Genomic DNA, 23,274 nt, shown 5'->3' with positions numbered 1-23,274 from the left:
TGGCTGGTATATTGATACCGGCGCTACTGCACATGTTTGCTCCGACAGGAGCAAGTTTGCCTCCTACACTGCTGTCGAAGGGAGGAAAATCAACATGGGGAATCAAGCATCGTCCGAAGTCCTCGGCGTTGGCAACGTGATTCTCATGATGACGTCTGGCCTAACTATCACGTTGAAGGATGTGCTGCATGTCCCGGACATCCGCAAGAACCTAGTGTCAGGATCAATACTAGTTAATAAGGGGTTTAAACTTGTATTTGAGTCTGATAGGTTTGTCTTGTATAAGTTTGGAAAATCCCTCGGAAAAGGTTATGTAACCGACGGGCTTTTCAAGCTTAGTGTAGCAACTCGCAGTGTTGCAAAGCCATTGGCCAATAATAATAAAGCATCTACTTCCTCTTATTTGACCGAGTCTTCAAATTTGTGGCATTGTAGATTGGGACATGTAAATTCAAAAGCCATTAAAAGATTAGTGAATTTAGATTTACTAAAGGCTAATGAAGTGGATAATCAAGATAAATGTGAAATTTGTCTTGAAGCAAAAATGACTAAGTTGCCGTTTCACTCGGTTGAACGAAGCACAAAACCCCTTGAATTAATTCACACGGATGTATGTGATTTAAAGAAGGTGCAAACTAGAGGTGGTAAAAAGTACTTTATCACTTTCATAGATGATTGCACAAGATATTGCTACATTTATCTTTTAAGAAGTGAAGATGAAGCAATAGAGGCGTTCAAAAATTATAAGAACGAAGTTGAGAATCAACTTGGTTGTAAAATCAAAATGATTCGAAGCGATAGAGGAGGAGAATATGTAGCCCCGTTTGAGGAGTTATGCAACGCAAGTGGTATAATTCATCAAACAACTGCTCCATATTCACCACAATCTAATGGTGTTGCAGAACGCAAAAATCGAACTCTAAAAGAGATGATGAATGCACTGCTTCTAACTTCAGGATTACCACATAACATGTGGGGGGAAGCTGTTTTGACAGCCAACTATATCTTGAATAAGATCCCTCTCAAAGGAAAAGATGTCACTCCTTATGAGTTGTGGAAGGGAAGGAAGTCATCCTACAAATACCTCAAAGTGTGGGGGTGTTTGGCAAAGGTGATGGTTCCTCCGCCCAAAGAAGTTACAATCGGACCTAAGACGGTTGATTGCATCTTCATTGGATATGCACTTAACAGTAGTGCATATCGATTTGTTGTTCACAAGTCTGAAATATCGACTATAACAGTGGGGACAACAATTGAGTCAAGGAATGCCGTATTTCTCGAAAATACATTTCCTTGCAAAGACAAAGAAAAGGTCGTAACCAATTCTGAGACAAGAATTGAAGAAGAAGCCACTAGTTCTAAACCAGTGGAAGAAGAAGCCACTAGTTCTAAATCAGCGGATGCGGAACCTGAATCGCGCAAGCGTGCAAGGCCCGATCCTAATGATACAGTACTAAGACGTGGTAATAGGGTCAGAACACCAAAAACATTTGGTCCTGACTACATTGCTTTTATGCTAGATGAAGAACCGACATCTATAAAAGTAGCTTTCGATGGCCCAGACGGGTTGCATTGGAAAGAAGCTGTTCAAAGCGAAATTGATTCAATTTTGCTAAACCACACGTGGGTGTTGGTTGATCTACCTGAAGGTGCGAAACCTCTGGGTTGTAAATGGGTACTTAAAAGAAAATTTAAGGCCGATGGAACAGTGGATAAGTATAAAGCCCGACTAGTAGTAAAGGGTTTTAAACAAAAGGAAGGACATGACTTCTTCGATACATACTCACCTGTAACGAGGATTACTTCCATCCGCGTGCTTCTCGCGATTGCTGCATTGCACAATCTTGAGATTCACCAAATTGACGTAAAGACTGCGTTTCTAAATGGTGAACTAGAAGATGAAATCTATATGGAACAACCTGAAGGGTTTGTAGTACCTGGACAAGAGAAAAAGGTCTGCAAACTGGTTAAATCCCTCTATGGATTGAAACAAGCGCCATTGCAATGGCACTTGAAGTTTGATAATGTGATGTTATCAAATGGGTTTAAAATCAACGAGTGTGACAAATGTGTCTACATCAAGAGCACTAATAACGGTCATGTTATAGTGTGTCTCTACGTTGATGATATGTTAATCTTGGGTAGCAACACTCAAGTAATTAACGATACAAAGGCCATGTTAAAGAGAAACTTTGACATGAAAGACATGGGTCTAGCCGATGTAATTCTTGGAATGAAGATTCTAAGAACGAATGATGGAATCATCTTAACACAATCTCATTATGTTGAGAAGATATTGAATAAATTCAAAGCCTATGATGGCGCGCCGGTTAAAACTCCAATTGAACTCGACGTTCACTTGAGCAAAAACAAAGGCGAGCCCGTTGCTCAAGAAGAGTATGCACGGGTCATCGGGTGCATTATGTACTTGACTAATTGCACTCGACCTGACATTGCTTGTGCCGTGAACAAGTTAAGTCGTTACACGAGCAATCCAAGCAAAGAGCATTGGAGAGCTCTTGTGAGGGTTTTGAGATATCTAAAACATACTCAAAATCATGGGCTACTCTTCTCGAGATACCCCCCGGTACTTGAAGGGTACTGTGATGCCAATTGGATATCTGATAATAGAGACTCACTTTCGACAAGTGGATACGTCTTTACTATTGGGGGTGGTGCTGTATCGTGGAAATCCACAAAACAGACATGTATAGCCCGATCAACAATGGAATCGGAGTTCATTGCCTTGGATAAGGCTGGTGAGGAAGCCGAGTGGCTTAAGAACTTCCTTGAAGATATTCCATTTCTGTCTAAACCAGTGCCACCAGTGCTAATCCACTGCGATAGCCAAGCGGCTATTGGAAGGGCAAACAATGGTTTCTATAATGGTAAGTCTCGACATATACGTCGACGACATAACACCGTGAGACATTTGATCACAACTGGCGTGATTACAATTGACTATGTGAAGTCAATAGATAATCTAGCGGATCCGCTAACCAAAGGGTTAAACCGTGATCAAATGAATAAGTTGCTAGAGGGAATGGGCTTGAAATCCACAAACTAAAGAACTATCACAGTGGTAACCCAACCATGATGACTGGAGATCCCAAGAACTTGGTTCAAAGGACAACTAAGCTATGAGAGTTCATGAGAAACACTCAACTATATCTATTCCCTAGAGAGCAATAGAGTGTTGGAGAGCTTGCCTAGTGGTAAAGGCTAAGTCTATGACTTTTAATGGTTCTTAAAGATCTCAAAGAGATGGAGTTCTCAAAGAGACCAAGTATGGCAAGGTACTTGACTAAGAATCACCTATGTAAGTGCGAAGTGTGGTCGCTTCATAAAACGTACTTATGAATCCAAAGTGGTGTCCAAGACCGCAATGGACACAAAACGTGAGAACGGATGAGGTTGAGGTGTTTAAGCGTTAACACCATTGTCTCGGTGCACGCCGTGGGGGATTAGTTCAAAGCATCGCGCTACTAAGCCGCCTGTGTATCCGATGGTGTCGACTATGGAGGGTTCAAAGTCAACAACTACCTATCCTTATGCTTATATACCTCTCGAGGGTTGAGCTTATGTCTGCATGCATATGCATTTGGCTATTTCCACTCATGTGGGGGATTGTAAAAATCATGGATTAAATATGCCCGGTCAATGGTTTTGACCAAAGAATAAATGTGACGAGACATTTAATTTTGTGAAATTAAATGATATAGCTTCGATCTACATTTTACGTAGATAAATGTAGTATATTCACTTTCTCAAATCCGATTTCCGGTGAGTGAGAAATAGTGGATTAAAGTTGGGCATAATTAGCTTTTAATTAAAGCTTGGAGCATGTGCTTAGGGAATAATTAACTAGTGTTAATTATCCCACATTGGAAGATTAATACATCTTTAATGTGTTTAAATTAAGTGACTTTATGTTACTTAATAATTATAGTGGATCAAGATGGGTGAAAAAGCCCACACGCGCGCGCCGCCGCCGCCCGCCCCGCCCGAGCCCGAGCCCGTGCTCGTGCTCGTGGGCGTGGGCGTGGGCTCGGTCCCGGGCCCGAGCCTGAGCCCGATCCCGATCCCGATCCCGATCCCGATCCCGATCTCGATCTCGATCTCGATCTCGATCTCGATCTTGGGCTTGGACTTGGATCTTGGCAATTGGTCTTTGGGTGGTCTTTGGGCTTGGGGCTTGGCCCAAACTATTCTTTTTGGACCACCGCCGAGTCAGCAATCCAAGTGGCTTGACACGTCGTCAAGCGAGGCACAGTCACGGCTGCCACGTGAGAAATCCACACGCTCCACACACGGATGGCACACTCCTGCCACACGCCTGTAACCGACGTCGGTTACGAATTACGCTTGTAACCGACGTCGGTTACGAATTGGCCATGATGAGCCTTCAATGGCTGGTTGACCCTGCATGGTGGCTTGGCCTATAAATAGGCTAGCCATACCACTGCATTAGGATATAACACATACAAGCATTCTCTGCATAAGCTCTCTCCCTCTCTCTGCATTGTCTTTCTGTCGAAGCTCTGCTCTCTCCTCCATCCAGTTCGCCGGAGCTCTAGTGATTGCGATGCTGCATCAATAGAGACGTAGCCGTTTTACCTTTGGGGACGACACGCCAAACCGAAGAGCACTACCGGGGCGTATCTCGTCTTGCGGGAAGAGGCCTCCTCGACTCGGCTAAACTTAGTTCACGGTTCTTTGTTTCGAATTCTTACGTTGTAATTTCATTTAGTTCAGTTTCTCCTTTTCTTTCTTTTGGGTTGTATTACGCCCGGTTTTGTTATCTCTTGTAATCACCAGAAACCAACATCAATGCGTTGAAGGATCTAAATTCATGTTTATATAGATTCCACGAAAAAAAAAAAGAAAAACCAAAAAGGATGGACATAATAATCGAAATTGAAGAAATTGGGGGAGTAAACAAATGGCCACAAATAACCATTATTATCAAACTCCCCTGCTAGCTACACAATCTTAGAGTACATTTTCGTTTAAGCTCTGCCACTAAATGTATACTCTTTTCCGCCCCTCAAGCTCCGCCATTGGTTATATGTTGTCGTGAAATTTACCAAGTGGTTAACTCTAAGCTAACCACAAAGCAAACAATAGTCTGACTATGAGTTTTTTAACATTCATCTTACCCAATATGGGGAGGGACTCACTCCATGGAAACACTTTTTAACTCCACTATTTTTATATTACAAATGAAGCAAAAACCATATCTATAGATGGGGGGATTGGGAGGTGAAAAGACACTCAAAATAATTCAAAATCCCTCCCGAAGACTCTTCGCGTACTAGTGGGTCGCTAGGACTGGACTAGGTTCTGAGCCAACTGATCGTTGGGTGCGTATCCACCGACTCGCTGGTTTAGCATAGCTCTTCGCTTATTTGGTCATAACTCTCTCATTCATACTCTGTGCAAGGTGCTCGCGAGAAGCTCTTTTGAAGACGAAGACGGGTAACCTAACTTAAAATTTAAAATATTTTAGTGTTTCCTTTACTTTTTATTCATTATTCAAATATTTTCTTTTGAATCCACTTCTTCAATGTTTCATAATCCTCAACCTCTAATAGTTTGATGTTCATCAGCATAATTTAGCGAGGGCTAAAAGTAATTTGTAACAATTTCATCAAATTTAACAACTATAAAAAACAAGTTTAATAAGGACTTGAGCCGTCCCACATCCACTTGTGTCAGTCTGCCCATATTAGTAATTGAATATACAGAATAATGTACAGTTGAATTTGGGCTCTATCTAAAATCAAGAATAATTGAAAGCCAATTGGTGGAATGTTCAATGTTTTATCATTTGTGCATTATATATCATATATATGCATTATTCAATTGAATACTTATAATAAATCAACATAGATCGATGATTATGCGATTATTATGATATGATGTAGCAGAATACAGTATATTTCAATAGTTGGTTGGATAATCCAAATGTTGTGTGCTATTTTATGTCTTGACTTTCTCCTACACAAACAAAATGAGTTGTACATCAACTGAAATATTATCCCAGAATTTTTGTTGGTTTTATGTTATAACCAAAAAAAGCAATAAAACAATCGGATGCAAATAAAACTACGTGGTTTTGATCAGACAATGACATGCATCTCAATTTTTTTACATTATTGAATTTGTGTGGATGGAAATATCACACATAAAATTCAACTGTCAAGTGGCATATGAATTTTTCGATGCCAAAAATAATTTATCAGGCTTCAATAATTTGTTTATTAAAATTTCAGACTAAATTAAAAGCTACCATTATTTTAATTTATGAAGCTACATGAGTGTATTTTTCTTATAAATATTACATCACTTCACTCCCAAAAGGGTTTATCATTAAAACTACTAAGTAGGAGAATATTTCTTTTGTTAATCGTAGAACTCAACCCAATAATAATAATAATAATAATAATAATAATAATATTATTATTATTATTATTATTATTATTATTATTATTAGTATTAGTATTAGTATTAGTATTATTAGTATTAGTATTATTATTTTATGTATTTTTATTTAAGGCTTTTAACTGAGATTACTATACTTTTTATATTTTACAATTCAAATACATCTTCGATCCTACTAACCTATTGGATTTTATAAGTGATCGAGATAAAAATGTAGTAGTACTTCATTGTTTGAGATCATTGGAATCTAATTGGATTTTATAAGGAGAGAGACGCCCTATATCCAGATGCACACAAATTATTGTCAATAAGTATAGGGCATGTATGATCAAATAGAAACCTTCAATTCCATGTTATTTATAATAATACATCTTCTGATAATGCATTTTATGTATCTTTCTGATAATTGTAATCTATATTTCAATAATTTTGTTTTTTTATAACAACGTAATAATCATAGAAACACCAATAATGGTTCAATTGAATTTAACATATGGCAATTGTATATAGTCACCTCAGTTGTAAGATACTATAATAAACCGGTCCTCTAAAAAAACCAATAAACTGTTATTTACTTATTGAATTTTGATTGCAATTTTAAAATTCAAAAAATCAAACAGCACCTCTTTCAGATTAAATGAATTTTGTGTTATAAAGAAAAACTAAAATTATATTCAAATTTTGGTTTCTCAAATATCGCAGGACTTAAAATTAATGAATTGATTACAGGAAATAATAATATTGAATCATTTTCCTTGATGGCCTCAATTATCAGAAAATTATTATTTTTTGAAATTTCAACATAATTGAAAGTTGAAATCCATGTCATCTCGATTACCTGGCAATTGGCATCATGCAGTTTTGTGAGATATTCTTATTTTTAGCAAAAGTTTTATGTAATTATGATGTGATTGAAAAATTAAAACCTTGAATTCTTGTAATATTCTATCATCATACTAGTTTATACTACGAGTCTATTTCAAGGAATCTCTATTACTCTTTTTAATTTCAACCTGAAGCAATGCTTGAAAACTCTTGCCTTAATTCCTAAGCTCTCTCACCTTTTATCATGTAACATTACTTGTTCCAAAATTCTTCATCCAAATATATTCATCTCTCTCACACACACTCACAAGAATAATATATGCATATGATATGTATAATAATGTGTAAGCATATGCTAATCATTGTACCTAACTGTTGTATATACTTTTCCATTAGCTGACAGACAACTCATAGTTTATATCATCATAGATAAGGTAATGAGTTCATCTATTTTCATGTCTTCTAAGTCACATAGGTTTCATCTAATTCCACTAAAGTCTAAAGGCTTAGATGAAATAAAAAGTTTCCTTATAGCCATTTCCTATCATCACATAAAAAAATAAGAGATGAAACATCATAATAGTGAATGGAGATGATCACAAAGACACATACAAAAGGACTCCAAACCAAGAAGAATAGATGAAAACAAAGATGAGACAACTCCACCTATGCTTCTAGTTGTTGGTCAATCCATTTTATCCATAAAAACCAAACATCAACACCTTCAAACTATCACATATCACATTCCCCATTTCTCTCCACCAAAATTCCCACATCAAGAAATGGCAAAAACAATCATAAGAAGATCAATCTTCACCTTCCTCAAAAACTACCAACACCTCACCTCCACCCCAACCCTCCTCCTCCTCCCCTTCGCCGTCTCATCCCTCCTCGCCCCTGCCCTCGTATCCTCCTCCCGCCTTCTCCCGCTAGTTCACAACCGCCTCACCGCCCTCTTCCTCGCGGCTGGCTTCCCTCCATCTCCACCTCTTCTCAACCTCCTCAACCTCAAGCTCTCCCAAACCATCCTCGCCCTCCTCTTCGTCTCCCCTTTCTCTTACTCGTCCCTCCTCCTCGCCAAAGCAGCCGTGATCCGAGCCCTACACCCAAACAACAACATCAACAACAACACACCCTTCAAACCACTCCTCATCACCCAACTATGCAACACACTATTCATTATTGCATCAAATGCCACATCCTTCTTCCTCATAGCCATCTTCTTCAACTGCCTCGACTTTTTAGGCCTCTCGTCGCCCTCTTCCTCCATCCTCCTCTCGGCCGTTGGGGTCATGCTCTACTCCATCATCCTTGCTCACGCGTACATCATCTGCAACCTGGCCTTGGTCTCGTCTGCAGTGGAGAGGCGCGGTGGATTCATGGCGATCATCAAGGCGTGCCTCGTGATCAAGGGCAGAAGTGCAACTGCATTGTCGTTGGCTCTGCCTATCAACTTGGGATTGGCTGCCATTGAAGCCCTCTTTCAATACAGAGTTGTTAAAGGCTATAATCAAGGCCTAAATCAGTCAGCCATTCTTGTTGAGGGAATACTGATTGCCTACTTGTATGGTTTGACACTCATTCTTGATACAGTTGTTGGCTACTTGTTTTGGAGAAGCTGCAAAAGGGATCACCATATTGATCAAGAATTCTCTCACATCATCGAAATCCATGTAATGGGAGATGAGTTTTGTGCAAAAGCCAAGGTTTTGGGATTGCTTTCTTGAATTCTTTTTTTTTCCTTAGTGATCAAATGGGATTCTTGAATGCTGCTAGATGCAGACAACATGAGAGGTGGTGAAGGTGAGAAACAGAGGAAATATGATAAATCTTGATTGTTTTTTGAAGATGAGATAAGGGAGAGGAAATTTTTAGCAGTCATTTGAAAAAAATTGAATCTTGGTTATTTTAATTCATTCTTAGCCAAAAGCTTCATTGCTTTCCCAAATGGGAATTGGGTGATTGGAGAGATAGTTGAGATGATGAATTTGATATTATAAGTAAATTTTAGTCGGCTTTGTATTGCAATACCAAATGTTTAGGATTGTTTATTTATCAAGAAAATACAAATAATACTAGTATTTCCTTAAACTCTGTGATCAAGCTCTTAAGTTCTCTGTTACCAGCACATTTCTGCAAATAATTTAATTGCTTCATTTTAGTTAATGCTAACCTGGAATTAGGGCTATAATGCTATATCATCTTAACTGGTAGGTCCGATTCTTAGTCACACAATTTTACGTGTTATACTGTTAATTCTATTGTTTTAATAGCATTTATTATTATAATTATTATTAATGATCTTTGATTGACATTTATTACTAAAAAAGTAAAGCTTAAAGACTATATACCTTAATTAATTGTGAGATCAATTACAAGTAAAGGAGTAAATAATAGTAACTCATAATTATGTAGCTGTGGATGGATATATCAATCATAGTTATTAATTAGACTTATTTTATGGAATTGAAGAAAGAGTGAAAGAAATACTAAGAATTTAAGATACTCCGTACTTCATTTTTGTTTGGAATAACATTATAAAAAAAGTTGCCGTATAAGATGGGGAAAAAATTGCACTCTCTGTGATAAAGTTGACACTAGCTAGGTATCTTTCCCATCTCTCTACTTGGAAGCTACATTGGACCATGCCAAATAAGTCGATTAAATAGTCTTCGATAGTTCTATATATGATCATAAAGGTTGTGACGAAATGGATGTGTGTCCGAATATGTAATGCATCCCTCACATGCATTATTTTTCACTTTTTGCTGTCACAAAAGATGGACTGGTCTAAGTAATCCCAAAGCATGTGAGATGAAGGCCATTCATTTGTATGTTGCATGACAAAGGAGATGGTGTTATAACAAAGTTCAATCATGGGGCCATGCTAAGAATTAGTAGTATATCGACGAACGAAGTTCCCTCTCTTGAGATGTAAAATTTTGTCACTTATCCGATGGTGTAATTTGACGATTGAGCTAGCTCGGAGTGTTCCATAGATAGACAACGGTTCTCATCCACATCTTGGATCTGTCGATTATGTTAGAGATGAAGTTCTTCTACTCATGGCTGAATTGGGAGATACAGAAAACCTACAATAATGAGGAAATTGGACATATTGGGCCATGTTATTAGCCTAATATAAACATAATGAACAAAAATAAATCAATAACTTGGAAGTGAAACATTCCATATATAGAAATTATTGTTTCCTTTAAAATAGAGGATCTTATGTTCAGTGAAGAGTGGGCTTCCATAGAAATAAAAGGACTACTTCCTTTAAAAAAAAGAATGGCATAGGAATAGACAAGTTTAATTATAATTACAATACCCTAAAAAATAAAACATAAAGGAAATATTCTATAATCCATCAAAATCCAATATTTCTCTATAACAAAAAACACTAGTTATCAATTAACAAGAATATAAAAACGCAATAAAACGAATGCTTTTTCATTAATGAATGAATCATGTATTCTAAAACTTCCTGTAAAAAAGGTTACTATATCTATATTTGACTAACACATCCTACTTTCTATATCAACTCTATCCCATTTACCTTAACTGCTGTACAACAAAATTTCTTGGAAGGTTCTCTTCCCTCTACAAGGAGGAACCCAGCCATTTTCTATGCTACAGCAAAGAATCAGTGTTAATCTCTAACTAGATGGTTAGTGCTCTCTGTACATGAAGCATTTTCGTATCAGCAATCTGCATTATAGTTCCAGGATGTCCTCGCGTAGCTGATGTCGGAACACGGGTGGGTCGGACATGGACATGAGAGCTCGAGCACCCCCGATCATTTCCACCTGTGCTGAACATTTATCTCGGAGATAGATGAGAGGGCCGACCGAACATACCTCTGATCAGAAGCAGGACCATATTTATATAGAGCTTGGAGGGAGCTAAAGTCGAAAAATTCCAGCTACTTATGTGTTGAAGCCAAAATTTTCCGAAAATAAATAAATTTAGAAAAAATATTGCTGGGGGTGCTAGAGCCTCCCCCAGCTCCGGCCCCTGCCTCTGATGACTTGGTTTGTGAATAAGCCCTTCTCCATTAAGTACAGCCCCGAGACTAGCGTATCAGCTGCCTGCGTCATCTAAAGCAGCCAGGAAAGGGCCGCTGGCACTCTCATAACTGCTCCATTTGCAGACCTTGAGGTTTTGCAAAGCCTCAACAGCGCCCTTCCGGCTTCTTCTTTTTTTCCGGATGCGCATTGCTGGTTGATCCAGCAGTGGCTGTGCTCCAATGTTTCTCTTCCTTTCTTTGTTCATATTTAATTCTTGGACGCGTTCTCTGCAGCTTCAGCCTCCTTTTGAGCCTTCTTCTTGTCTGCTTCAGCCTGCTTGATGTTTTCATCGCAGGCTGTTTGGAATAGCTTCACGAAGGTTGAGAGGGTTGCAGTGACTGGATAAATTAAAACACACTGGCTCAGCAGTCTGAAATGTGAATGGCACACCCCAGAATTTTCAAGTTACCTTGCTCGAGAGGGGTTCGGTTAGGATCTTCACCAAAGTATGTAGCCACTGCTTCAGCATTTTTACCCTACCAAATGGCTCAAACCATGAATAATAACCACATTACCAAAGGAAATAAAAAATAGGTGGAATTTTACCGCAAGAGAATATGTATTCATCACAGCAGTCACTTCACTTTCAGCAGTACCAACAAATTCCTTCAACGTCTGCCAAACACAGCGACACGAAAATTTTGGTTCAGAAAATTGTGTTAGCATGTACAAGATGGTCTAGAATTTGTACCCTGTGAAAAATTTCGGAGACAGGACCATCATGTTCCGAAGCATCCATTTCCTGCTTCACCTTCTCTAAACCCTTGGAAATAGATGTCATTTCATCTGCCAATGACTTTAGTTGAATCTGCAGAAAAGGAAGTCATTTCCAATCAATTAAAGGCTGTAAAAGTCATAAATCTTGTATTGTAGCTAAGATAAGAACCTTGGTGGAAGCTTCCAGGTTAGGAAGATCTTTGTAAAAGTCTAGAAGATCTGGATTCTTCGCGCCAAGTGCCTGTAAATCAAAAATGCGGTAGGACTCAAGGAAGATGTATAATGTACTATTAATCAGAAAACATGAATATCAACATAGGTAACTAGTAAATGAGATTTCTTGAAGGAAGAAGTAATTCTGCTAGTGTCAAAAATGGTATATGCAGATACCTTACAAAGATAATGCATAAGTGTCATCCTGCAAGTGGTTGACCGTGTATCCGTCAGTTTCAAAAGACTATCCAGTTTGTATCCGACGGCAGCACCTAAATGACAGGACATTAAAATTAAATATCCTAAATTTAAACAATATTTACTCAAAACATGCATACCTTTAGCAGTTCCCTCATTCAATGTATTTCCAAGAACTAATATTTTCTGCAAGATTTCTCTCAATTTGGTGGAGTTACGGACCTGAAGATGTCAAATTTATTCTAAGTAACTAAAAGGGTAAATCATAAACTCACTAGAATCTATCTGTTTACCTCTTCACAGGCAGAGTGTACGATAACCAAGCTTTTTTTGAAATCAGAAAGCTGGGAGGACAAAAAATGAAAGTGAAATCCAAGAAAATTATGCACAGTTTATCAAGTAGTAATTCTTAACATCAACCAAACCTGAGAGTTGAATTGAATCTTGAAAAGGAAAACCTTCAATTTAGTCTCCACTCGTGGTGCCTTCATCAGCTCTAGGAAAAACTAATACATGAAAAATGTCTCAGACAAAAAATGAAAAATCATGTGACTTTATTAGAAAACAAATTAAAATACCTGTTCACACTTTCCCAACATCTCTGGATCACCTGTGTACGTCTAAAGAAATAATGCTAAATCAATTAAAGTGATAGTATAACAGTTATTACAAATTCCCTAAATAAATTGAGTATATGTTAGTTTGTCTTTCTGAAATTTCACCTTGAGAAGCTCCATCTCCTCCTTTTTTGGACAAAATTTTATTAGATTTTCTACTTGATCAGCATCCAGAATTGTGTCATCCAGAGCAAGTGCCGCGGCCTGTGAAAGCAAACCGTCCAGTATATTAAAAGAAATTTCCAATGTAGCCACACAAAATTTCATTCAAAAAATGGCTTGAACATATAAATTTGTTATTAATATTAACCAATGCAAAAACAAACAATTGACAGAAAAAGATGCACTAGTTTAGCTTACCATCATGTCAGGAAGTGGCATTTTCACTTTTGTAAGCATGATTTCAACATTATAGGCCCTCTTTAGGTCAATCTACAAGATGGCATGAGATTATAGAATAAGAAAATATATATAGTAGCTTATCCAAACACACAATGTGACAAGAATATATACCAGCCTCTATTTCATTTTTCTATAGTTTCTGGGAGATTTTGAAAATACTTGCAAAGATTATCCCAAAAAGAGTATTTTGAAGAAAACAAATTACCAGATAGACTTTCAAAAACTTGCAATAGATGCCCCCAAAAATAAGAAAAACAAATTAGTGGATTGACACTACTACATTACCAGCTGGATTTTGGTAGGCTTAGCTTCAGCAGCCTTCTTGCCCCCACCTTTGCCTTTATCTTTTACCGGGGCTGTTGCACAGAAAAGAGTCTCAAGTTCGGACGCATCAAATTCTGGTGCACTAGAATTAGTGGACAAGAAATCAGTAACTTCAAATAATTAAGAGAGATAACAGCAAATTCATTAAAACTCCATGCTCATTGATGATATGAAATCCACACAGTATAATATCTCAAAACCAAGCAACAGGGCATAGTTCATATAGATGACTAAATAAAATAATTATTCAGTAGAATTAGAGGGCAGTACATAAGTAAGTTGAAGAAATCAAGAATGGAATAAATTCATTAAAAAGATGATTATTCAGTTGATTCCTTATAAGAACTTGAAAGAAATTACAAAAGATAAAAAATTAATGGATCATCTCTAACTTAAGAAATTTAACAAAGAGAGGAAGAGTAATACACTAGAGGGGTTCCTTGTTTTTGTAATTCTTCCCACAAGCTTCCTTTTAGTGCCCGGCTCACCTTGCTCCAGTGAAGTGGCTTTAAATTGGATTTTTTCACTACGGGGCGTGCCTGCCCTCTACCCGCACCCATTCCTCTACCTGCTCCAGGTGGGGGCGGTGGACCCCCTCGTGGACCTGGTGGCGGTGGTGGACCTCCTCCTCCCGGTGCACCTGGTGGCGGTGGTGGGCCGGGTGGACCACCACCAGGAGGGGGTGGTGGAGGTGGGCCTCCTCCCATAGGTGGAGGGGGCGGAGGAGGGCCACCCCCAGGAAGAGGTGGTGGAGGTGGAGCTCCTCCGGGCGGAGGGGGTGGTGGTGGTGCTCCTCCTCCAGGAGGAGGGGGTGGTGGAGGTGGTGCTCCTCCAGGAGGAGGGGGAGGTGGAGGTGGTGCTCCTCCAGGCGGAGGTGGTGGTGGAGGGGGCGCTCCTCCAAAAGGTGGAGGGGGCGGGGGAGGTGGTGCTCCTCCAATAGGTGGAGGGGGTGGGGGAGGTGCAGTAGCACAAGGAGGAGTCGGTGGGGGTGGCGGTGGGGGGGGTGGAGCACATGATGTTGAAGGAGCTAATGTTTCAGCAGCGGAAGAGGTTGGCGTTGGTGGTGGTGGTGGTGGTGGAGGTGCTGCTTTAGAAACAATAGATGGTGGGATTGGTGGAGAAGGATCACTAGCGGGAGGTGGAGGTGGAGGCTGAGTTAGTGTAACACCACTTGCAGGAGAAGGAGACGGAAAAGGTTGAGTAGGTGTTCCAAACAAAGCAAGGGGATGTGGAAATCCTGGAACACCGGGAGGTATTCCAGGATTAGGAGGGAAATAATAAACGCCCTGATTAGGAGGTAGTGATGGATAAGCAGAGTAACAAGTAAATGGAAATTGACCTGTAGTTGAAGAATTTGCTAATACTAGAACAACAGTACACCAAGGGGGTGGTGGAGGTGGAGGGGGTGGTGGGATAACCGTACTGGTATTCTCCACACTAGACGAGGTAGGAGGTATGGGTATTTGAGGAGGAATTATGTTCCCTTGCAAATTGATGGCTAAGCTAGAATCCACATACAATGGTGAGGGAGTTGAAGGCATATGGGTAGACGAAGATAATACTTGAAAAGTTGCATTCTGGAATGATGGAGGTGATGCATGTGCAGGTGGCGCTGGTGGTGGCAATGAATAAGTAACTGTGTGAGTAGATGGAAAGGGCGGAGGCGGAGGCGGGGGCGGGGGCGGGGGTGCAGGGGTGGAAATTGGCTGAGATGGAGGCGAAGTTGTGGGAATGGGAGTGGGCTGAGATGGAGGTGGAAGTGGAGGGGGAGGCACGGGCGGAGGAATGGTTGTAAGCTTGGATGAAGGGGGAGGGGGAGGCACATAAATAGGTGTGGTCGTGGGTTGAGACGGAGGCACTGGTGGGGATGGAGATATAGACAGGGCTATAAGTTGAGGTGGGGGTGGGGGTGGGGGTGGAGGTGGAGGCAGAAGCGACAAGCTTAGTTCTTCGTCCTGAGAAATTGATGTAGGTGGTGAAGCAAGTTTTTCTGATAACGACTGTGATGGAGGTGCTTCCAATGCAGGATTGAAGATGGAAGATAAAGAAGTATGTTTAGTGGGCAGCTCTATTAGACTAAGTTCATTGGGCTCTTGTATGACTTGTGCTTTAGAGGGAGAAGTTGGGGCAAGAGCCGGTTTGGCTACGGCTACTGATAAATCTGGAAACAATGGAGAAGCAGTGTGGGATACAGGAGCAGATTGGGGCTTTTTTTTCCCTCCAGATACAGAATCCTTGCAAAGAGCTAATAATTCTGGAGCACTGTTATGTCTTGACCGAGGATAATGTACATGCATTGAATTCATGTAAGAACCTTTGTTAGAAGGTATCCACCTCGTTACAGTATTTGGCTTAGCCTTTCTGGCTATCGGTGAATCTTGCTTCTTACTTTTCTTACTGGTAACAACTGCATCTGGATCAGATCTTGATCTGTGCACCGATTGTTTCATATGGGCAATTGAAAGGCCCATGTGCTCATTATTATCAAAACCTAATTTCTCATTTGAACCTTCCTTTTCACTTTTCACCATCAAGCGCACTGCTTCTATTTGTTTATTGTCCTCTTCTCCAAACTTGTTGAGCTTACCATCATTCTCGCACAAGGTTTCTGCATCGGTGACAACCTCGGAAAACACATACCTCGACTCTTGTTGGACTTGCCCAATCTGCATCAAGTTACTAAGAGGATCCGGGCTGCCATGAATGCTGCTGGCCTCATCCATAGTACACTCTTGAAATGCCTGTCGTTCCAGTTCATCCTCCAAGGGCATTTCATGACGACCTTCATCAACCCAAGCTTCATCAACCACAGATTTATCAACCTTGGGTTCATCTACAAGAGATTTATCAACCTTGGGTTCATCAACAAGAGATTTATCAACCTTGGGTTCATCAACCAGAGATTTATCAACATTGGCTTCATCAACCAGAGATTTATCAACATTGGGTTCATCAACCAGAGATTTATCAACATGGACTTCATCAACCCGAGATTTATCCACCTGGGCTTCATCAACCAGAGATTTATCCACCTGGACTTCGTCCACCATGGATTCATCGACCTGGGCTTCATCAACCCGAGATTTATCCACCTGGGCTTCATCAACCAGAGAACTATCCATCTGGGCTTCGTCCACCATGGATTCATCAACCTGGGCTTCATCAACATGGGTACTAACTTCAATTGGATAGTCATCCGATACCACCTTACCATCCTGCGCATTAACGAGACTGCTAAAGATCTCATCTGCCTCAAAAAATTCTTCAGGAGTGGCAACTTCTGTTTCATTGTCATCTTCGTCAGCTTTGTCCACAGCTTCGTCCACAGCTTCTGTGGCGATGATTGACAGGAGAGAAGTTGCATCTGAGAAGCGTACCTGATACAGAGAAGTAGATTTTCAACCAGTAAGGTACCAGAAACTGAGGAACTTGGCACAAGCAATGCAAAATTGTACCTCTGCTGTGAATTCCCTCGAGATAAGGTCATTTGCATCCCAAAGAACATCTATTTCGTTACGGGTCAGCATCAAAACATTTGCTCGAACAAATTCAGTATGGAACATAATTCGAAAAATCATTTTCTCGCTCACTAGATCATCCTCCAAATGGGTGCACTCAAGGACAACATCTCCTTGAACACGGCAATGGATATCTATTGTTACTAGATCACACTCTTCCTGCAACAAAAGATCATAATCATCAACAAAGCCTAGTGAACCAAAGATATTATTAAAGTAAATAGTTGTGGTAGCCAAATCCAATGTAACTTTAAAATTTAATATGTTATTACCTTTTGAAAGTAAGGTATATCTTTTAACATGTTAGAAGATGAAAACAAAAGCTTTGTAGTTATATTGGACAATCTGGAAGAAGATTCATGACCATATACTCGTACTATTGGTCGACATCCTTGTCCATTGTCATATCGAGGAAGGGCTTGAAGTATCATGCAATCCAAAGCCAAAGGCGCATCTGATGATGGCCAATCCAACGGAGAACTTCTACTGATGTATTGAAGATACCTGAGCTGAGACGGCTGTGGATTCAAAGGAGTCAAAAGGGAAAGAAGGTCCTTGGGCGCTTGTTTGTATACCATTTCAAGTGTCTTCTGCTCACCAGTATATTGTTTACTGTAAAGAAGAAGGCTAGCTAGCATAAATGCAAGCACAGGCCATCCTCCTTTTTCACAAAGCATTAAAAGAATATTATGTTGCCCCTCAAACGACAACCAGTTCCCACTTGATAGCAAAAAGTGATTTATTGTCTCCATAGGTAACAGTGGACACCTTTCATACCGCTGAGGATAATCCATGACTGTCATATCATACTGAGCTAACAAATCAGATAATAGGCTTCTACTGTCCCCTTCTTTGAAATTGAAAACCATGAAAGCGCCATCAGGGTAGTGACTTTGTAGCTGAGGTACAATCCCATTCATGTATGTCCTGTACTCGTCATCATCAAGCACTTGAGTAGAGAAGCAGCAATCGAACACTGCATTGAGAACAAAACAAATGGCATCATGTAATTTACATAGTAACATTAATACCAAATTTTGCAAATCCACAAATGTGAACTGTTTCCAGCATGCAAAAGGTGAGATCACAGTTCAACAACGAACATGTCATGAAGAAACTTTAAAGGTCGTCCGCAACAAAATTGATCAACCGTGTCATTCAATCCTTTATTTCAAATAATACCAAAACCAAACAAAAAACCAAAGGACGGGAATGCAAACTTTTCTAGCATTTCATGGTAGTACAACATTGTCAAGCTACCAAAATATCCTAAACAACTTGTTACACCACATAACATTGAGTCGCACAGTTTACACCTATCTCCTCACATGAAAGTATGGATCAGCTCTACTCAGCAACATGTTCAGTCTTAATGCAAATTCATCACAGGATTTTAAAAACTTCAAGATTATAGGGCAGAAGCCAAGAAATAGTTCTCTTGAGCAAGGATTTTGCACAATTTCAGTCTCATAGCTTATACTACATTAACCACATCACAAAATTATCAACTATAATGCCATTGAAAGGCAAGAAAAACTAACTCGAAGCATACCATAGACCCTCTCAGCGATTTCCAGAAGTCGATCCGGCGGCTTCCGGTAGAAGAACCTTCTAAACAGCGCCATTCTAGTGGCGCTGTCTTATCCCTGATTGGATCCAAAACTCCTTTTCCCAATCCAATCTCTGGATCCTGTTCTCGCCAATCACAATTAACGAAAAGTTCTCCATAATTCACTGATTAGCACCATAATGTGGTCACATATTCACTGCCGCGCCAATCACCGCCATAATGCAGTATGAATTCGGTTCCCTTAGAAACACTTGACACACACAAGACCAATATGCAAGCAGGATCATGCAATTTCAGCTAAGGCTTTGACCCCTCAAACAACAATCCAACAGTAAATTGCTGCAATGTCCGATGAATTGAGCTCAATTAACAGGGGTAATGAATTATATCTTCAAGGAGGATTATGAAGCAAGTGGAACAGTAGAGAATTGATCAATTCTAAGTCTAAGGGTTTGAGGTAAGGGAAAAAAAACTAGAAATTAGAGGGAAAAAACAATTATTTCCCTTTCTATCAAAATTATCACAGGAAGTTTCCTAAAAATTAATGCAAAGGGAATAATAGATGCATGCAGAGGGAGGAGAGAGAGAAACAGATATCATGCAGTTGAGTGCATTAGGGGAATAAGCATCCGATTAAATCTGTATAGGGTTTGAGGTAGAAATTTGACGGGGAAAACAATTGTTTTCCGATGGCGATTGGATTTTGTTAACCCCAGTTTTTATGATCAATTGAATGAAGAAAGTATTTGGAAAAAGGAAAGATTAACACGCAAAGAGAGAGAGGAGAGAGAGAGATCATGGAGTTGTCTGTATTTGGGGAAGAAGCGTCGATCAGGTAAGATACGCCTGACCATGACAGAGATTCAAAGCGACTCCAATTTTTTTCCTTAATTTTTTTGAGTATTTTTTTACTACTTTTTTTTTCCTTTTAATTAATATTTTCCTAGATTTCATGGTCCCATTTTAGAAGAATATTTGTATCATGGCACTTTTTAGTTTACTACTATAAGCTCTGGGGACTTTAATATCATTAAATAGAGAAAGGTGGTTTTTGGCTTCGAGCTGAGGGAATTTAATACTATTAGTAGTATTTACTTCAAAACAATTCTTTTTTTTAAAAAAAATGACTTGAAATACTATGTTTTGTTGTATTAGCTAAGAGTTTAAGGGGATAATTAGCTATTAGGGGATAGTTATATTTTTTGCATTTTAAGCTAATTATATAAATAAATGGCATTTCATTTTTTATAAGTTTCTCTATTTATAATATATCTAATGAAGTGGGTCATAATGTCATAATCTATTTTTTTCTATATCTTTCTCATATTTTATCAAATTTATATTAACAAATATTTCATCTACTATCAAATTTATGAAATAGACTTAAGAGCGTGTATAACTATATAAGTAAAAGTCACATATTTAGTTTATTAATTTTTAATAAATGATCTCTAACTATGCAGTTTGTGTGTACGCAGTATCTGGAACTTGGAATACATCTTAGTCCAATTTACGTCATTGAGAAATGTATGATTAGGATAGATAATCAATCAACAATTACGTGCAATTCATGTGATCAAGAGATGCATGTCTAGAGAGACTTGAGTCTGTAGATCTTGGGAGTCGGCCTCGACTTGTAAGGAGGGGACTCGTATATAATTGCGTGTGAAGCTTTTTTACATTTTTTTTTACTACCAAGAGTATTTTAGAGTTTCTAAATTGAGTGTCCTCCGATGTAATCTTGTAATACCATGAAAACATATATATTCAGTCAGTTATGTGTTAGTTGATGCATTTATTTTAGGTACAAGGTTTAAGACCATTGATATTTAAAGGTTAAGTGAATAAAAATAAAGTGGGAAAAAATTAGGGTAGAAGAAAAAAAATGAGAAATTAAAGTTGAGTAAGTAGTACAAAATTGTGGGCATAAAAAAATAGAGCAAGTAACTTAGAGCATCTCCAATGCACGGATGTCCCATTCAGACATCCACTAGAACTTCCCAAAAACACCTCCTGCCACGTCACTAGGACTTCCCATCCCACTGCCACGTCACTAGGACATCCCCTTCACAATCCGCCCTTCCCATCGCCCTTCCCACTAGGACTTCCCGCAATAAAAAAATCACAAATTCACAAATAAAGCAATTTACGGTTACGGAAATAAAATTTCAACACGAATACGAACGGGAAAAATTATCAACTTCATTAAAAAAACATACATGATTTGAAAAAAAAATTACATAGTGATAAAATAAAATAAAAAGTAATAACATCAACGTCAAACCTCTTCGATAATATCGTGCTGAAGTCGAACATGGGCATCCGTTTGCCGCATGTCGGCAAATGCACGCATCCGCTCGACCTCTCCATGAGGTACCCCCATATTCACATTCGCGGTGGTCACGCCGTGACTTGGACCTGCACCCGTATCATCTTCATTGGTCCACTGAGTCAGTTCCGCAGCTTCATTTTCGACAATCATGTTGTGCATTATGATACATGCGTACATGACATCGCCGATTTTGGGAATATACCACTGCCGTGCAGGACCCTTTACTACTGTCCATCTACTCTGGAGCACACCAAATGCCCGCTCCACATCCTTGCGCGCTGCTTCATGACGGCTCGTAAAGTATGACTTCGTTTGTCCGAGCGGATGCTTGATTGTCTTCACAAAGACAGGCCAGTTTGGGTATATCACATCCGCCAAATAGTATCTCATATTGTGCTGGTTGTCGTTGGCGACGAAACTGATGGCGGGACCAACGCCATTGCACTGAGCGTTGAACAGGGGCGACGACTGCAGAACGTTGATGTCGTTGTTCGACCCGGCGACTCCAAAATAAGCATGCCATATCCACAGCCGGTAGTCAGCTACAGCTTCAATGATCATCGTGGGATGCTTGGCTTTGAAGCCGGTAGTGTACATCCCCTTCCAGGCGGCGGGACAGTTCTTCCACTCCCAATGCATACAATCTATGCTGCCCAACATCCCAGGGAACCCGTGCACCGACCCATGCATATCTATCAGCCTCTGGCAGTCTTCGGGGCTCGAACTCCGAAGATACCGCTCCCCGAATATCGCTCTCACGCCCGCGCAAAAATTCTGCAGACACTCGACGACTGTCGACTCGCCAATGTGGAGGTACTCGTCAAACATGTCGGTCGCGCCTCCGTACGCCAGTTGTCTGATTGCGACAGTGCACTTCTGTAAGGGCGTGAGTTCGGGTTTGCCAACTGCATCCTCCCTGATCCTAAAATACAGATATCTTCTCTCTAAAGCACCCACGATATGCATAAACAGCAGACGATGCATCCTAAAACGTCGCCGGAATAAGGCATCCCCAAAACGCGGCTGCGGAGCGAAGTAGTCCTGATACAACTGAATATGTGCTGCAATGTGGTCACGGGGTATTGTAGTTCGACGACGGATCGGCCGATGTACCGCCGCCTGCTGCCGCCGCTGCTCCCTCTGGTGTAGCAACCTATCTATCGCACCTTCCACAACGACCTCCAATTCATCCTCGCTATCACTGTCACTAGCCATTCTAGATATACTTGAAAATAGAGATGTAGAGAGAGAAACTTGTTAACACAAGTGGTGCGAATGAAATGAAGTTCAACGAGCCGTATATATAGAGTTTTTTAAAAAAATAAATAAATATCGGACGTCCGACCCACGCCACAATGGCGGACGTCCGCCCGCCCGTCGCCCGCACGTCTGAGGACATCCGACGTCCTTACGGGACGTCCGTATCCGAGTTGAAACGTCACAATGGCGGACGTCCGCCATTGGAGATGCTCTTAGAGATGCTCCAAAATAAATTGCGAAGCAAAGTAGCTCATAATGTTATATATTGTTTTACTAGTGTTGTTTATTATGCAAATTTAATAAATTGCGAAGCAAAGTAGCTCATAATGTTTAGGGCATCCGTAATGGGGCGGAAGATAGGTCGCCCGATGCCTCAGATGTGTCATCGTCCACCACTGTGGGTGTGCGGACGATGCCCGATGCATCATCCGCACCCTATAGATCGTCCACGCCATCGTCCGCCCACTGTGGGCGACGCGGACGATGCAACGCGTTTTAATTTTTTTTTGAATTTTTGTCTATTTAAACCTCGTTTCTCATTCTATTTTTCATACGAACATTTCTGTCATCTCTCACTTTTCATACGAATATTTCGATCATCTCTCATCTCTCACTTTCCATACGAATATTTGGGACCGTAACCATCGTCGTTGAGAATGCGTATTTTTTTATTCGTATTGTAATGTATTAATTTTAAATGAAATGAAGTTTTTTTTCCAATTTTTGTAGTTATTTAAATATTCAAATAAAGAAAATGCTTAGGGCGGTCTTTAGGGCAGCTTAT

At 39.9% G+C, this 23,274-nt stretch overlaps 2 protein-coding genes across 3 annotated transcripts; one reads left to right on the top strand and one right to left on the bottom strand.

Annotated features, from left to right (window-relative positions):
• Nucleotides 1-7,932: 7,932 nt before the first annotated feature.
• On the top strand, nt 7,933-9,349 carry LOC121748206. Its single transcript, XM_042142435.1, has one exon. The coding sequence runs from the start codon at nt 7,938-7,940 to the stop codon at nt 8,994-8,996; it is 1,059 nt and encodes a 352-aa protein (XP_041998369.1). The 5' UTR covers nt 7,933-7,937; the 3' UTR covers nt 8,997-9,349.
• Nucleotides 9,350-10,695: 1,346 nt separating this feature from the next.
• Nucleotides 10,696-19,733, bottom strand: LOC121748205 (formin-like protein 20). 2 transcript variants are annotated; one of them, XM_042142434.1, is made up of 17 exons: nt 18,881-19,733; nt 17,601-18,304; nt 17,266-17,487; nt 14,237-17,187; nt 13,772-13,892; nt 13,445-13,516; nt 13,190-13,288; nt 13,046-13,087; nt 12,893-12,973; nt 12,761-12,811; nt 12,608-12,689; nt 12,447-12,541; nt 12,226-12,297; nt 12,031-12,147; nt 11,886-11,954; nt 11,749-11,815; nt 10,696-11,677 (listed from the first exon to the last, which is right to left on the bottom strand). In XM_042142434.1, the coding sequence occupies exons 1-17, from the start codon at nt 18,951-18,953 to the stop codon at nt 11,547-11,549; spliced, it is 5,049 nt and encodes a 1,682-aa protein (XP_041998368.1). In that variant the 5' UTR covers nt 18,954-19,733; the 3' UTR covers nt 10,696-11,546. The 2 variants fall into 2 exon arrangements, with proteins under 2 accessions (XP_041998368.1, XP_041998367.1); XM_042142433.1 differs by having other exon boundaries at nt 12,447-12,689.
• Between the last annotated feature and the right edge of the window lie 3,541 nt (nt 19,734-23,274).

Source organism: Salvia splendens, chromosome 9 (assembly GCF_004379255.2).
Source record: "Salvia splendens isolate huo1 chromosome 9, SspV2, whole genome shotgun sequence".
Taxonomy (NCBI): domain Eukaryota; kingdom Viridiplantae; phylum Streptophyta; class Magnoliopsida; order Lamiales; family Lamiaceae; genus Salvia; species Salvia splendens.
Note: the sequence above shows the minus strand (reverse complement) of the source record. Positions and strands in the feature narration are given on the sequence as shown.